General features: G+C 55.6%; 1 protein-coding gene across 2 annotated transcripts; it reads left to right on the plus strand.

Annotated features, from left to right (window-relative positions):
• The first annotated feature begins 4,888 nt into the window (after window positions 1–4,888).
• ZIC2 (Zic family member 2) lies at window positions 4,889–14,279 on the plus strand. 2 transcript variants are annotated; one of them, XM_002824393.4, is made up of 3 exons: window positions 4,889–6,305; window positions 8,111–8,274; window positions 8,488–14,279. In XM_002824393.4, the coding sequence occupies exons 1-3, from the start codon at window positions 5,231–5,233 to the stop codon at window positions 8,845–8,847; spliced, it is 1,599 nt and encodes a 532-aa protein (XP_002824439.1). In that variant the 5' UTR covers window positions 4,889–5,230; the 3' UTR covers window positions 8,848–14,279. The 2 variants fall into 2 exon arrangements, with proteins under 2 accessions (XP_002824439.1, XP_054385165.1); XM_054529190.2 differs by having other exon boundaries at window positions 8,451–8,624.
• Window positions 14,280–16,466: the final 2,187 nt, after the last annotated feature.

Genomic DNA, 16,466 nt, shown 5'->3' on the forward strand with positions numbered 1-16,466 from the left:
TAATGCCTCCTATTTTTTGTTGTTTGGTTTTGTTTGTTTTTCAGCAGTAGAATCACTCCCATCAGGAAAGAGAAGACAAGTAAGGACAATTAATTCTCTTCCTTTTGGAAAACCACAACCACTGACTATCACCATTGCAGGGGTAAAGGCCAGGGTGGTTGATGGCTTCTATTTTTTCTGAGTCCCTTTTGACAAATACACAAATATTTACATCCCTATCACTAAACTGCTGGTGAGCACATATTTTATATGGAGACTTTTTATAAGCCCAGTTACAGAACAGTAAATTTTAACTGTAGGAAGAAAAGACATTCTTTCAGCAAACTAGAGAGGGCCTTATCCTATCACAACCTCATTCAGCACCCCCACTTCTTAAAAATGGTATTTAAAAGTTACAACATTGGCTGAGATTTTCACAATTTCCCCTTCTTTTACATTACACTTCTCTAAAGCACTAACAAAGAACTTTTGTTCTAGGTGGGTTTTATAGGGGGGGCTCCCGCACCACACATGTGGTCCTTCATGGGTCAGGGGTCACCCAGCCCAGGAGTGGCTGAGAAGGCGGAATCAAAGGTGCCCTGCAACTTAATATCCTGTTGATGATCTTGTTGAATTTATGAGTCTGTGATACAGATGATGGTGCTGGAATCCTATGAAATCCACCCCCCCCCCCGCTTTTTTTTTTTTTTTTTGGTCACTTGTTTCTCTCATTTCTTCTTTCAACTCTTTCCCACTACCCGTTTCCACCTTCTTCCTTAAGAAGAAAAGTAAAAGTTTGAGTGGTGTGGCAACCGAGAGCTTCTGCTTTTCAATGTAAAGGTCAATTCTGTTTGCTTGTTCTTTGACTTCTCCTGTCCAGCAATGTATACCTATTTGTGTGTGAGGGTATAGTGTGTGCATACACGCTATATTTCTGCATAGGTACACAAAACACACCCCATACCACAAAAGAACTCAGTCAACACTGTTCACAGAGGCCCACAAACCGCAACGAGGTGTTTTGGTTGATGGGCGCTCGGTATTTGGCGGGATTTTCTGATTTTTGAAGACAACCCCAATTCTCCATCGCGCTGCCATTCCCTCTACTTGCCGAGAAATGAACACCGGCCCCCGCGGCCTGGAGCCGGATCCGCTCAAGCCCCGGCCTGCCGCCCAGCTGCACGCAGCCTCCGTAAGATTTCGGAAGCATAGTTTTGGGAAACTTACAAAGAGGGGACTTGTTTGCCGGATGGAGACAGTTGTGGGTACCGCGGGCCTGACACTGCCACAGACGGGCCCTTCCAGAAACCTGTTGAAAAACTGAATTCACTCACACTGTGCATAACGCCGCTTGGCCGCTTTTTTCCTTCAGCCAAGGAACCCGAGTCCACTTTTGAGGCAGTAACTCTGAAAGCCTTTGCATGCTTTTTTTTTCCCCCTTGCTCTCTCTAGCTCTCTCTTCACTTTCCTTCCTTAAAAAAAATAAATAAATAAATAAAGTGTCATGAAGTAAAGGGGTTTTGCGGTTTGTAGAGAAATAAAGCACTTCTGAGAAGGGACGGCGACGTGACTTTGAACTTGGCTCAGCTCTTCTGTGCCCTGCAGAGAGAGGAGAACTAGAGCCGGGAAAGAATAGCCAGGAGGGCCCAACCCGCAGGGTCTCCGGCGGGAATTAAGGCGTCCGCCCCACCGCCCGGCCGCGCGCGGCCCCTGGAATCCGGCGCGAGCGAGCGCCCAGCCGCGCGATCCCCAAACGCGGGAGCAGCAAAGGCGAAATCAAAGCGAAAGAGAGAATGGGTCAAAGAGGAGAGGGAGGGAGGACTGGGGAGGGGGTAAGACAGTAGGAAAGGAGGAAGACTTGGAAGTCTGATGGCCTGAAAGAAGGAAGGGAAAGTGAGGTCTCTGCATGTGCAGGTCTGCTATTCTCATAACCAATCTCCAAGAAAACATTTTCCTTCGGAAATACTTTTGGAGTAAGCCTTTCCAAATACTCTCCTCTCGCGCTCGCCTCCCATCCCCATAAAAATTGATGAATAAAGCAAACAAGTGTGCAGTACAAAAATTGCACTAGGCAATTTTTAATGGATTCAACGTAGCAGGGCAGTCTTTCTGCCAAAGATGTTCTCTTTTCTCTCTGCGTCTATGTCTCAGGTCCCTTTAGGTCTAGGGGGCCAGTTTGGCTAGTGCCCTCCGCCCCCTTTTATGCACAGAGAGAGGGGTGTGGAAATGGGAACATTTCCTCCTTTCAGGGAAGGTGAGAATCTCCACTTTCCAGGCAAACTGCCTTGCTTTCAGACAGGATGCCACAGCCTCACTCCTTCTTGCACCCCCACCCCACCCCCAGGACAGGGAAGAGTGGGACGGAGGGAGGGCACAGGGCCCCTTATGCAAGGGGCTGCGGCCAGCGCCAACCTGCAGAGACTCGCTTAAGCCGGGAGAGGCTGCCTGAGCCGGCGCAAGAGAGCCCGGGTTCTGCCAGCCATAGTGAGCTAGAGGATTCTTCCCGCGTTTTTGTTGATTTCATTTCAGAACATAATTCTGAAAATTGATTATTTTTCTCTTCATTTAATTTTATTTCAACTCCTAGAGATTTATAAATAAAAGCAGTTCTCCAGGCCAGCCAGGAGAACACGCCCGAGGCGCTGGCCTCAGGCTGTCCCTTCACACCTCTGCGCCTCTGGGCCCTCCGTTCCCTTTCTGGTTACCTCGGGAGCGCGAGATTTGGGCGGCGGGACAGGAAATGTCCGCAGCGGTCAGCCTGGGGCCGCGGGGCTGGCCAGGCGCGGCGCCGGGAGCGGCCTCGCCGCTGGGCCACCGCCCGGGTGGCACTCCCTGCTCCTGGAGAAGGAGTGGATATATATGCTTTCTAGAAGGTTTAAGCCCTGCCGTGTCTGACGGCTTCTTCTCCCGAGACCCTGAGCCTGACCCGCAGCCAAACTCCGGCTTCATGAAGCCTCGCTTGGTCTCGGGCGTTCCCACACTTCTCAGCCCAAGGATGCGCGGCCCCGCTTCTGGGCATTTACGCTGAGGGTGACACTGTCTTTAAACGACTTCCAAACAACCCCTTCCACATAGGGGCCGCTGCCCAGTGTTTACTGCTGTAATCGGAGCAGGACGCAAGCGGCGGGTGGGAGCTCAGCGCGCCGAGGGGCGGACGGGGACGCCGCGGGGGGCGGGGAAGGCGGTATCTGGGTGGGCGTCCGGAGGGTGGGAAGAAGGGGCATGCCTTGCTTTCTCTGTGCCCACGGTCCTGCACCTGTGGTTTCAATGCCATAGAGCAAGTTTACAAAGGCGGGGTAAGAGTAGGGAGCGTGCCAAGCGGGCAGCAGACCAGCCCCCCGCCGCTCCTTGTGGCGCGCTCCCGGCGAGGCCCAGGGCCTGAAATGTCCCCGCGCGCAGAGCCTCCTGCCGGGCGACCCAGCTGTTAGCCACGTCTCGAGCGGCCAGGAGTGCTCGGGCCAGGCGTCCCCGGGGTTTTCGGTGTCCGCTGGGAGCTGCTCGGATCCCGGGGAAGTCGGTGGCCTACGCAGAAAGATTGGAGCGCTGGGCTGCGTCCCATTCCTGACCCGGCTGAGGGCGCCTTGACCCCGCGGCCCGGGCCCGCGTCCGAGCCACGCTGGATGCCCGGCTCCCGGTAGCGCCGCGGTCGGCCGGGACTAGAAGCCGCGGCGCCGAGGTCTCGGGAGAAGCGCGGCAGGATGGCAGGCCGGACCCGCGGGCACGTTCGGCGGCTGCCTGAGCCGGGAGCAGCTCAGGGAGCGCGGGGACGGAGGGGCGGGCCCGGCCGCGGGGCGGGGGCGCGGGATTGACTAGGCCGCGGCGACCAATAGCGGCGCCGGGAGGGCAAGCGGGGCGGGAGCCGCCGTTAAAGGGGCGGTTTGACCGGGGGGCCCGGCCTCGAGCTGGAGGGAGGGAGGGAGGCCGGGGCGGGAGACTAGGGGGTGAGGGGGGAGGGGAGAGGAAAAGGAGGAGACAAAAAATAAAAAATAAAAGGCTGCTGCTGCTGCGGTGTTGGCGGCGCCCATCGAAATCAGCAGAGGCGGTGGCGAACGCAGCCCACCGCAGCCGAGACCTGGGAGCCCGCCTGGGCCTCACACTCGCTCGGGCCGCGGACTGCGCTGGGTCCACGCGGCGCGGCCACTAGTTCCGGGCCCAGCGCCCAGGCCCGACCGGCGGGAGGGAGGAGGCGAGCGAGAGATCACTTTTTTATTGTTGTTATTGTTTTTCAGCCCAGCCTCCCCCTCCTCCCCTCCCCCTGCTCGCCTTCTCCCCTCCCACATCCCCCTCCCCACTACTCCCCCGCCTCCTCCTCCGGCACAACTTAAAGAAAGGGGGAGCGGCGCGGCTGCTGCCTTCATCTGGGGAAATTCGTGGCCACTGCAAGTTTACTACGCGAGGCGCAGCCAATGCCAAGCGCCGAGGCCGAGGAGGGCTAAACACTGCGGCCGCGGCTCCGAACAATACCCGCGGCGCGCGGGGCGGCGCGAGTAGGGCCGCGGGGGAGGGAACTGTCGCCGCAGCGCGCCGCGGAGAGGACGCCTGGACTCCGCCTGCCGCCCCGGCGCCCCCGCCGCGGTCAGGTGGAGCCGCTGGTGCGCTGGCCCCGGGTGCCGAGCGCGGAGCTCGCCTCGGTCCTCTCCTCGCCCGTCTGCCTGGCGTGCGCACGGCCGCCGCGCTCGGGCACCGTGGCCCCGCCGCGGTTGTGACTGCATTCTACCGGCGCTGCTCGGCGCGGCCGGGCTCCGGGTCCGCTGGGCGTGCGAGCGAGTGAGTGTGTGCGTGCGCGCGCGGGTGCGCGCAGGGGTGGGGGCCGCGGCGCGGCGCTCGCCCCCCGGTAGCCCCCCTCTCCTCTCGGCTCCCCACACCTCCCTCCGGCTCCCTCCTCCCGCCCGCCCTCCCCTGCCCTGCCCGCCCGCCCCCGCCGCAGCTCCTTTAATACACTTTGGTTCTCCGCCTGGCTTTGGACTCTTCTCCTCCACCTCCTCCTCCTCCTCCTCCCGCGCCTCCACCGCCGCCGCCTCCTCCTCCTCTTCCTCTCCGCGCCTTCGCTACGCGCCCGGCCGCCCGAGGCAGATCCAGGCGGCGGCGGAGGCGGCGGGCGCAGGAGAGCGGCTCCCAGGGCTGAAGCGGCCGCCACCACCGCCGCCTGCGCCTGAAGCCCGGTGGCCGCCGAAGCACCGCGCGGATCGGGAGCGGGAGTCGAGGCGGCGCGGAGGCGCAGGGCTCGCAGGGGCGGGCGGGCGCGCTGGCCATGCTCCTGGACGCGGGTCCGCAGTTCCCGGCCATCGGGGTGGGCAGCTTCGCGCGCCACCACCACCACTCCGCCGCGGCGGCGGCGGCTGCTGCCGCCGAGATGCAGGACCGTGAACTGAGCCTGGCGGCGGCGCAGAACGGCTTCGTTGACTCCGCCGCCGCGCACATGGGAGCCTTCAAGCTCAACCCGGGCGCGCACGAGCTGTCCCCGGGCCAGAGCTCGGCGTTCACGTCGCAGGGCCCCGGCGCCTACCCCGGCTCCGCTGCGGCTGCCGCTGCGGCCGCAGCGCTCGGGCCCCACGCCGCGCACGTTGGCTCCTATTCCGGGCCGCCCTTCAACTCCACCCGGGACTTCCTGTTCCGCAGCCGCGGCTTCGGGGACTCGGCGCCGGGCGGCGGGCAGCACGGGCTGTTCGGGCCGGGCGCGGGCGGCCTGCACCATGCGCACTCGGACGCGCAGGGCCACCTCCTCTTCCCGGGCCTGCCAGAGCAGCACGGGCCGCACGGCTCGCAGAATGTGCTCAACGGGCAGATGCGCCTCGGGCTGCCGGGCGAGGTGTTCGGGCGCTCGGAGCAATACCGCCAGGTGGCCAGCCCGCGGACCGACCCCTACTCGGCGGCGCAACTCCACAACCAGTACGGCCCCATGAATATGAACATGGGTATGAACATGGCAGCAGCCGCGGCCCACCACCACCACCACCACCACCACCACCCCGGTGCCTTTTTCCGCTACATGCGGCAGCAGTGCATCAAGCAGGAGCTCATCTGCAAGTGGATCGACCCCGAGCAGCTGAGCAATCCCAAGAAGAGCTGCAACAAAACTTTCAGCACCATGCACGAGCTGGTGACACACGTCTCCGTGGAGCACGTCGGCGGCCCTGAGCAGAGCAACCACGTCTGCTTCTGGGAGGAGTGTCCGCGCGAGGGCAAGCCCTTCAAGGCCAAATACAAACTGGTCAACCACATCCGCGTGCACACAGGCGAGAAACCCTTCCCCTGCCCCTTCCCGGGCTGTGGCAAGGTCTTCGCGCGCTCCGAGAACCTCAAGATCCACAAAAGGACCCACACAGGTAACCGCGGGCTGGGACAGGGACCAGGCGCGGAGGGGAGACACGCACAGGCTGAGACTCAGGCTGTGGGTGCCGACTCTGGGCGCAGACCGCCAGCCGGGGACCTGGGATGGGAGGTGTTTTTGCGTGTACGAGAGAGCCAGCAGCTTGTTTCTGTTGGTGGATGACAGAATATTATTGGGCTGGGTTTTTCCATGTGCGGAAATCGAGTTTTAAATGATCAGCCTCACATCAAATGTATGCTTGGGTCATGCAATTGCTTCGTTTGCTCAGCCCCGGTTAATAATTTCCGTTCTAAGTAGAAAGCACAAAATAAAACTGCTCTCTAATTCGGTGCCCGGGAAGCGAGCCTAGAGAGGATTTTGCCAGCTTGTCTGAATGTGCTTTTCTGCTCGGAGTGTATGTCTGTTTGAGTGGTTTGTGTGTTTTCCCACTTCTTTTATTCGGGATCCAAACGCCCTTCCCGGGACTGTTTCCCATTAAATGAGTCTGGTGTGAGCCGAAGCTGTAATGCGTTTCTCATTTTTAAAGTGTTTTTAAAGCCCGTCTCGGGGTGGGTCGCGGGGGCTTTACTGTGGTTTCGCAGCAGTTTGTGAAATTCTCTAATGGGCACCAGAGTTTGCGATTCCCAACTTGGACCCAGGTCAGCTAGAGCCCCAGGTCAGCTAGAGCCCCAGGCAGCGCGGCCCCGCGGGGGGATCGCGTGAGAAGGGAGAGCCGCAAAAGAACGCGCCTCCCGCCTCATAGATTATTCATCTATGACCAGGTCTCAGCCAAAATCGTGCCAGACGATTTCCTAAAAGAAAGCCAAATGTTTTAGCAACTTCCCCCGTCAATATTTACTCCGAAGTGGGGATGCGCCAGCGGCCTATTGTTCTCTTCCGGGAAGGGAGGGAGCCGAGGTGCGAGACAAGCTTTTAACAAGGTTTAAAATTTGAGAAATTTATTTGCATGAAATGCTCGCTTTCGAGTCCTGTGTCTGAGCGGATGTCTTTAAGAAACAATTTAGGTGCTAATGGAATTTAACGTTAAACGGTCCCCTTTCCAAGTGGAACGACGTTTGAGTTCTCGCACCTCTAAATGACTCCAAGCATTTGGAATTCTGGCAACAGGATGCAGAGACCGCCAGAAAATTAAACGGGGAGGTTTTGAAAGGCTTTGCTGACTCCCCCAACCCTCGCCCACCAGCTTGTGTCTCTCCGCAGTCACTAGATGCTGCCTTATCTCTGATATTTACCTTTTCTTCAACTTATTTTTTAAAGACAGGAGATGAGATTAGAATTGTGATTAATTCAATTTGCAGAATTTTGGATGAAAAATACTGGCTCAGTCACTCTCCACAGCCTGGCCCCCAAACAACACGTAGCAACTCCAAATGTAATTGCTTACTGGCCCTGGCGAGAAACCGACAGCAGCCCAGCAGCCTGTGTGATTTTGATAATGCCCCAAATATTTTGTCATAATAACAGCTTCTCCGTGGCGAGAGCAACTTGTTAGAAGCTGCAAATCCAAGAAGCCCTCTAGAAAGGCAGGCAGGGCCAGGAGCTACCCCACATTCCTGAGAAATTTGAGGAGATGGACGTCAGCCTGGAAGAAAGTAAAATATGAAATAAATGAGCAGGACTGTCGGGCGGGAAGGGGGTTAATTTGATCTTAGTTCTGCCGCAGAGGGGATTGGACTGGTTTAAGGGACCCAGCCCCCTCAGGCCCTTCTCCCTCGCCGCGGCCCAACCCCCTCGCAGCCTGAGTGGGGGCTCTGCAGCCTCTGGATGTCTGCAGCCAGCGCCGGTGTTTGCCGTCCACAGGGGAGAAGCCGTTCCAGTGTGAGTTTGAGGGCTGCGACCGGCGCTTCGCCAACAGCAGCGACAGGAAGAAGCACATGCACGTCCACACCTCCGATAAGCCCTATCTCTGCAAGATGTGCGACAAGTCCTACACGCACCCCAGCTCGCTGCGGAAGCACATGAAGGTACCACCGCGGCGGCCGGGAGGAGGGCGAGGCAGGCCGAGGCGCCGGTGCAGCACTGGCCCGGACCACCTCAGCTGGCCTGGGAGGGTCCCCAGGGGCCAGGGCGGCGGGGGGAACATTTCTGGGGGTGCTCTCCCCCAGGGGCCCGGCCCCACAGCAGCTGCACTCACACCCAGTCCCCTCTGGTCCCCCCTCCCGGCTTTTGTCTTGCAGGTCCATGAGTCCTCCCCGCAGGGCTCTGAATCCTCCCCGGCCGCCAGCTCCGGCTATGAGTCGTCCACGCCCCCGGGGCTGGTGTCCCCCAGCGCCGAGCCCCAGAGCAGCTCCAACCTGTCGCCAGCGGCGGCGGCAGCAGCGGCGGCGGCTGCGGCGGCGGCGGCCGCGGTGTCCGCGGTGCACCGGGGTGGAGGCTCGGGCAGTGGCGGCGCGGGAGGCGGCTCAGGCGGCGGCAGCGGCAGTGGCGGGGGCGGCGGCGGGGCGGGCGGCGGGGGCGGCGGCAGCTCTGGCGGGGGCAGCGGGACAGCCGGGGGCCACAGCGGCCTCTCCTCCAACTTCAATGAATGGTACGTGTGACGGGTCGGGGCCTCTCCCTCTCCCTGTCCCCACCCCAGCGCAGCAGCCCTCCCCGCAGCTAGCAGCGAGGGCACCTTGTGATCATGTTGTTAAAATTATGAATCTGATTTTTATGATGATGAAAATTTTACCAGCAGAAGGATTTTTAAAAGTTTTTTTTTTTTTTTTTTTAATAATAATCTAGGCATGAAGAACAAAAATATCCCTTCCGGAGTGTTTGAAGCTGAAAATATAAAACAAATAAAAAATAAAAAAATAAAAACCCACAAAAATGTTGAACCAAACCTCCCTGCTAATCTCCATGCCCACGTTCTTTCCCACCCTGTTCCCAGTCTTCTGACAAACTGTGTACATAGCGGACTCCTCCTTTCTCCTCCGAGGTGGTTTTAATGGCTTTTTGGTGTATAGAAGTTTGTCCATTTGTAAAACTCCGGATTGCGTTCCTCCCCGCCTTCTTCCCCTTCCCTTCCCTTCCCTAAAGTGATGGGCTTTCTCTTTTCTCCTTTTTTAGTTTACCCGGTTTCTTTTTAAGTAATGTGGAAGAAAATGGTTTATTTTGTATTGTGGTATTGAATATTGTGTTCCTTTTTATGAGGCAACCTGATTGTAAACTTCATGTAACTATAGACTGGAAAAAATGAGCCGTGCCAAAGTCTCCCTTCTGTTTCTTCAGCACATTGACCCATAGCACACACATACACACCACCACCAACAACGCTTGTGAATGTATTTTTCTGTTAGCTGGGTTTACATGTGATGTTTTAGTGCTTTTGCAAGTTCAATTTGTTAGTTCCTGTATGAAAGATTGTGGGGGAAAAATAAACGTCGTGCCGTTAGCTTTTTCCGTAATAACACCCTTCCTTCTGTAAATACCCGTTACCATATTTATCCATTTGTAATTAAATTATGGTATTAACTTGCTACAGAGGAAACAATATTTATAAAGAATGTTTCTTAACTATAAATATGTACAATTGTGGGCATAAACTGTTTCAGATTTTTTTATTTGAAGGTTTTAAGTGGTTTGATCATTTCTTGTGCTGTTTTGAGAGTAATGCATACAGAAATATAATAAAATGTGTTGAAACTGCATGAACATACTATTTTTTCTAGCAAAGTTATTAAAGAAAATGGGGAAAGAGGCAGCTGAGGATTGACCTGGGTACGCCTCAGCGAGCCTGAGTGGGCGGGAGGCACACGCGTTCTGGGGAGGAAGGTGTGTGTCTGCATAGAAACCAAGCCAAAGTGCCCGTTTGGCAGAAGGTCTCAAAATTATTTTCTTCGTCCTTTGTTTAATAGCTGAGAGTGAATTAAATTTTTGGAAAGCCCCTGTGAGGAATGGCGGCAGGAACCTTCAGAGCTTCTAATGGCTCCATTATCTGGGGGAATGCCTTTCTTTCTTTCAGCTATTTGGGCTGGATTTAAGAACACTAAACATTTCCTTATTCTTTGTTTTCCCGCTTTCCTGCCCCCTTTGCTCTCCCTCCTTCTGAAAAGCTGAGGTACAGTTATTTTTAATTACACATTTAAAACTGGGCAGAGTACTTTCTTTTTGAACTTGGCCTGATGATTATAGTTTTAAGGGCTCGTTTGTACCAAAAGTTGCTTGAAGTTTGAAGCAGAGAAATCCTGCTGAAGCAAAGCAGCTGTGTGCCAACAAGCAGGATGGCCAAGGGAGGGTGATAAATAGGCTATATTTTGATCTGCTAGGGGGAGGAGATTAGATAGGAAAGCGACAAACCGTTGACCCCAAAGGAAAGAGAATCTCTTGAAGAATTCAGTAAAAATAAAATAGAATAAGATATCAAGACTAAAATTGCCAGGTGGAAGTGAGAGATCCAGAGCCCCAGCCGCCAGCTTTTCTCCTACGTTTACAGCCTTCCTACCTCCCCTGCAGGAGCTGATCAGAGTTTTCAAACAAGATACTCTAAGGAAGAAGGTAAAAATAATTGTAATAACGAAAGGGTAGGGATGGGGAAGATTATTTTTAAATTTGTGAGCCATCAAAATATCTCCCTCTCCCAGTAGCTCCAAGAGGCCTTGGGCGGTGCTGGACCTCCCCCCTCCAGCTCCCCCAGCTGGAAAAAGACTTGGGTGGTGGCAGCGACACCTCCAGAGGATCTCCCAGCACCGCGGCGGAGACGCAGAGCGCGGGTGGCTGCGATGGCTGCGGCTGCCCTGCTCTCCTTTCCCTCCAGCCCTGGAATGAGCCTCTGGACCGGGCTGGCCAGGCCTGAGGGGCGCTTGGGGAGAGAGGGGCAGCCCTGACCTCCCGGAGGTCACACTACCTGTTCAGTGAGGAGAAAAGGCGTCCAGCCTTGGGTGGGGGGGGAGTGACCAGAGGGTGACAGAGGCCAGGCTCGCCTTCCTCAGCGGCCCTGCGAACTGCCCAAGCGCCAACTCCTGAAGCAATCAGATCCCCATTAAAATCAAATTTATAACCCCTAATAATACTAGGCGAAATTATTAAAATAATTGGCATATGTTACTGATCCTTGGGAGAGTTCATTGAACACGTTATAAGCTGTGAGGAAAATCGTTTAGAGTTTTCCAAAGCACCCCCACCCCCCATGGGGGGACGAAGGAGTCAAATGAAATATTTGTCATAACTTGTGCAAGAACAAAAAGACCTATTGGAAATGTTTCAACTTTTTAAAAAATTTATTTATTTTTTATTTTTTGGTGGAAATTGGTTTTGAGAGAAGTCCCAAATCTAAGGAGAAGGACAAGATGGGGGTGGGGAAGGCAACGTTACCATGGGGCTTGGGGCTTTTCTTCCCATCTGGGGAAGAAGGAAAACGGCCAGAAGAGGTGGCCGATCTCACAGCCTTGAGTTGGTTCGATTGCTTTCCTCATCTGAAAGTCGGAGAGCCATCCAAGGCCCCTTCAGGTCCGGGGGCGCTGATCCTAGTTTTCAGCAGGAAAATAAAATATGAACGAGGAAGATCACAGCCTGGGAGTGGTCTCCGAGTCCACCCTAAGATGTGCGGAGCGGGTGGGAGCCGCTTTTCCTCGAAAGGGCTCCCAGTCCCTGGTCCCTCGCTTCCCAAGGCTTTGTCCAAACAAGTCACGGACCCGACAAGCTGGTCCAGTCTCTGTCTCTCTGGCCTTTCTCTTCTGCCCTTCGAATCCGAAGGACTGGATGGAGGGGAGGGGAGATGGCAATAGTGTAGAAGTGTCAAGATGTGAAAATTGCTCAACTGAGAACGCACGTGGGGGCTCGCGGCCCAACAGCCTGCACCACACTCAGGTGCCTGGTCCTGGGCCTGGGGGTGGAGGTTGGGGGGGGGACATGCGTTCCACCCCCCCAACCCTCACCCCTATCCCTGCCTGGCTGTCTAAACGGACCTAAATGCTAACCTGCTGTTGCCTTGACTCCAGAGACACGAAACTGAAGCTAGCCCTCTCCCCTCTCTGGGATCCCCGGCTGCGCTGCGGGTAGCTGCCCGCAGGGAGGCCCAACCTGCCACGGCTGGAGCACGGTTTCTGGTCGCCGAACTTGAACTTCAGTGAGCCTAGGCCGGCTTCCTTCGCGCTCACCTCCATCCATCACCTAAGAAGTCCCCTCAGCGCGAGCGTCGCTTTATCCGGAGGCAGCTGGAGCCCCCTCGGGAGGCCCGTCATTATTATTATTAATTATCGTGATCCTCACTGCATTATTAATGCCCACGATGATAACTGGCATCGGTATCAGCTTTCCCCGGTTCAGTGATATCCCACGAAGTTCGGGACGGGGAGGAAGTCACTCCAGGATCAGAGGCCGCGTCGGTTCTGCTCGGGGCATGGGCAAGGGGAGGCTGCTGGGGCCAAGCCACGGCTGGACGCGAGGGAAGAAACTCGTCCCAGGATCCGCACGCCCATACCGAGCTGTCCCGGTGCTCTTCCCTAGGCCGGCACCTTCGCTCTTCCTCTTCCCCACCCCCTAGCCTCTTTGTCTCTTTTTCAGACGGATGTTTTCAGTCTCGAGTGGTTTTATTTTCCGCACAAAACCCTGAGATCAAGGGCAGATCACAGACTGTACCGGAGGATCGGGTTTCCCTGGACTCTGTGCTGTTCTGCATCCCAGGGTTGGCTAGGAAGGAAGGCCTGGGCCGGCGAGGTGACGGGTCTCCTGCCCAGGTCGGCAGGACAGGGGGAGTTGTGTCCCGGTAGGTCCCTGGTGAGCTCACCCGTGGCATCGGGGACCCGCGGGAACCCACCGGGCGCCCACTAGAGACTCGGGTCCTACCCTCCCCCACACTACTCCACCGAAATGATCGGAAGGGCGCGCTAGGCCTGCTTCCAAGGGCTGAGTGATAAAGGCCTCAAAATCACACTCCATCAAGACTTGGTTGAACCTTTGGGTGGGTTTTGTTTTTGTTGTTGTTGTTGTTGTTTTTTAGCAGACACATCCCGGAAAGAGGTCCTCAGAACCCAAAGCAAAGGTTCAATAATGATTTGTGGATGGATTGATTATAGTCTGATATCGCTCTGATTCCGCAGAAACTCGGAGCTCCTTGGCCCACTGTTACCCCCAGCAGACCGAAATGAACCGTTTCTATTTTTCACTGGCAGCTCAGAGCTGGACCGGAAGAAGTTCCCCTCCACTTCCCCCCTCCCGACACCAGATCGTTGCTGGGTTTTTATTTTCGGGGGGGAAAAAAAAAACAACACTAGGTCCTTCCAGACTGGATCAGGTGATCGGGCAAAACCTCTCAGGCTAGTCCGGCTGGGTGCCCGAGCACGAAAAGGCCTCCGTGGCCGTTTGAACAGGGTGTTGCAAATGAGAACTTTTGTAAGCCATAACCAGGGCATCCCGAGGGTCTGAGTTCACGGTCAAGGCTGTGGGCTACTAGGTCCAGCGAGTCCAGGCCTCGCCCCGCCCCCGAGCTGCCACAGCCAAGATCTTCGGCAGGGACTTCGAGTCCAGGGTCCTCCCACTCCTGCCCCGCCCCGACAGTCCGAGAACTCTCGGTGCTGGGGCCACCTCGTCGCCCTCCCACGTTTCTCTTTTGTTCCCAGGGGCCGACGAGCTTTTGAAGAGGTGACACCTCGCTTCGCCTTCTCCTGCTCTAGGCCCTGCCCTCGTCCAGCATCCCTCCTGCCCCAAGAAGCGAGAGGATGCTCAGCGCAGCTGCCAGGCAAAGAGTGTGTGGGGAGGTCCCCTGCCTTTGCGCGCGCGCACACACAGACACACACACACAACACACTCACTCACACCATATGCTCACACATCCTCACCTCATTCGGCTTCCGCACCTTCCAGCCACGGGCTCGCGTGAGTGGGAAGGACCTGAGGCCGCCGAAATGCGGGTGAGCGTGGGCAGCAGGAGATGCTCCCCGCACCCCTCCTCCCGTTCCTACCTCCCCCAGCCCTTTCTTAGCGCCGCTTGGAGGGGACCGGGCCTGCCCTGCGCTCTCAACCTAATTCGGCCTCGGAGGGTCCTCCGCCAGGGCGGCACTCCCCAGGCCCGCACTCGCGCCACTGGCGTGGGACTAGGGCTCCCCGCAGTTGGGTCTCCCAAGCTCACTCCCAGGGGCTGAGAGAGGCCAGGCTGCCTTGCCCGCCCGCGCGCCCTCCAGCCCTCGGGTGTAGGGAGGGGGGCGCCCCCTCACCTCTGAGGAAATCTGGAGTGAGGGAAGAGCTGCCTGGCCCCCGCGTCCCCTGAACCTGGCCTCAACCTCTGCCTTTCCCAGCCTCCCGGGCCAGGTTTATCTCTGTCCTAAAGGCCAAGCCGGTGGCCCTGGGGAGCAGAAAGGAGCTCAGAGCTGCTGGAGAAGGTGGGGGGTAGAAATAATAATAATGTTAGTAATGTCAGAGATAATCATCGCAGTTAACGCTCAGCGACTGGGCTGCTCCGCGGAGGCCGAAGGAGACCTACAGAGGCTCCTGACTGGCAGAACTGGAGGTGTGGATGTGGTTCCCTTTTCACCCGGGCTCTTATGTTGCCAGTCTCCCCCGCCCCCCACACCAGGCAAAGCCCCCCTAAACTTAGGGTCTGGAACAAGGCCGAGTCAGCGAGGGCCTGCCGGGAGCTGCGCTGGAGCCTCTCGCTGCATCCAGAGCTGGTTCTTGTTCTTTTCTCTCTCTTGGCCCACTGGGCCAACAGTGGTTAGGTGGCCGAGTGTGGTTTCCCGAAACTCTTTGGAGTCGGCTGGGTCTGCGTGCCCCTGGCCCCGTCCCCACCCCCGGGCTCGTCCCCCAGCCTCCGTCGGCCCGCCTGTGAATGGTGGATTTAATGAGAGCTTGTGTGGCGTTGGCCGGCGGTTCTGAAGATGCGCTGACCTGGAGGGAGGGCGCGAAAGGTCAGGCGCACGCCGGGCCCAACTTGGGCTCCTCCCAGGCCCACGCTGCTCCGATATTGATCCTGGGAGAAAGATAAACAGAAAAGCTGGACATTCAGTCATGAATACTAATGAGCCAGGGTAGGGGTTTTAATTGCTGTGGACTTCCTTTCTCCAGTTAATCCTTATTGCAAACTTCGCTGGAGTCAGCTTTCTCGGGCCTCCCGCCTCCTTGTATTTTCCTGTGAAATACCCAGGCGAAAGAGACTCGTGACAACTTGACTTTCTCCTCTTCGAGAGGCCCGTGTGAGCTCGACAGCCCACAGCCCGTGTTTCCAGTGTGGCTCTGTTTACTGATCACGGAAATATAGGGATCCTATAAAATAAATTGTTTCAATGTGGCTTTGGCGAGTCTGCTTCTTGACTTCTTCACCCTTATTGTTTCAAAGACTTCGTGTGTCCTTGGCCTTTAAACTTCCTCTTGACAATTTCATCTTTTCTCCCACCACGGAGCTCCTTTCTACTCCAAACGGTGCATTCTTTCCCCAAAGGTTCACGTTTCTCAAGTCTCCAGGACTTGGCACTGGCTTTGCCAACCGCAGTGTCTAAGTATTTCAACCTAGCAGTGAATTCTTAGGCAAGCTAATTTACCACGTTACACAAATTTTGTGGTTTCTTTGGTACCTACAAGCAACATTGTAATAGGAGACAGGAATCTAAAAGAATTGTCAGAAAGATTTCTGCCTCCATTCTTGATATGCATTTGATAACTTATGTATAATCACTTTTATAAAAATAAAGCCATTCTTGAATGAGCTTTTTCTTGAAACTGCGTTAAGTCGACTGTAAATTCTATAAAGCAGTTTTGGCTGTGTGATCAGGAGAGAAATATATAAGCCCATTTTTGTGACAGACTAGGTAGAAATGCGTTGAAACCCAAGCCAGAAAAAAAAAATCAGTTGTGCTAGAGAAATTTCCATTATTCTGATCCTTAAAGTTTTGAACAAAATAAGCCTGTATTTCACTTCATTGTCAATAGGTCCCAGCATTGAAGTCTCCTGAGGATTCTGTTTCACTTACACTTTTCAGTCCAAACTTTTTTTCTTTGCACAATGATTTATTATGTAGGTAATTTTAGGGGATACAGTTTACAGCTTGAATTATTAGACTGAACACCTCTGGCTGACACCACGACGCCTTTTTTTTTCTGCCTGCAGCTGTGAGTCACAACCCCATTTTCATACCCAACTGCTGCACATTCCTTCACAATGTATACTTCCTTCTTGCAAAGATCAAACATGCTTTGGTCAAAGTGTTTATTTTAAAATACAGGAAAATTAAAACTAAACACAGCT

This window comes from Pongo abelii, chromosome 14, assembly GCF_028885655.2.
Source record: "Pongo abelii isolate AG06213 chromosome 14, NHGRI_mPonAbe1-v2.0_pri, whole genome shotgun sequence".
NCBI classification, from domain to species: Eukaryota; Metazoa; Chordata; class Mammalia; order Primates; family Hominidae; genus Pongo; species Pongo abelii.

Bases quoted from the DNA above. Each gene is read 5' to 3' on its own strand.
- ZIC2 (XM_002824393.4), top strand. From the start codon at position 5,231: ATGCTCCTGGACGCGGGTCCGCAGTTCCCGGCCATCGGGGTGGGCAGC. The intron at 6,306-8,110 runs GTAACCGCGGGC...TGCCGTCCACAG, and splicing joins CCACAAAAGGACCCACACAG to GGGAGAAGCCGTTCCAGTGT. The intron at 8,275-8,487 runs GTACCACCGCGG...TTTGTCTTGCAG, and splicing joins CGCTGCGGAAGCACATGAAG to GTCCATGAGTCCTCCCCGCA.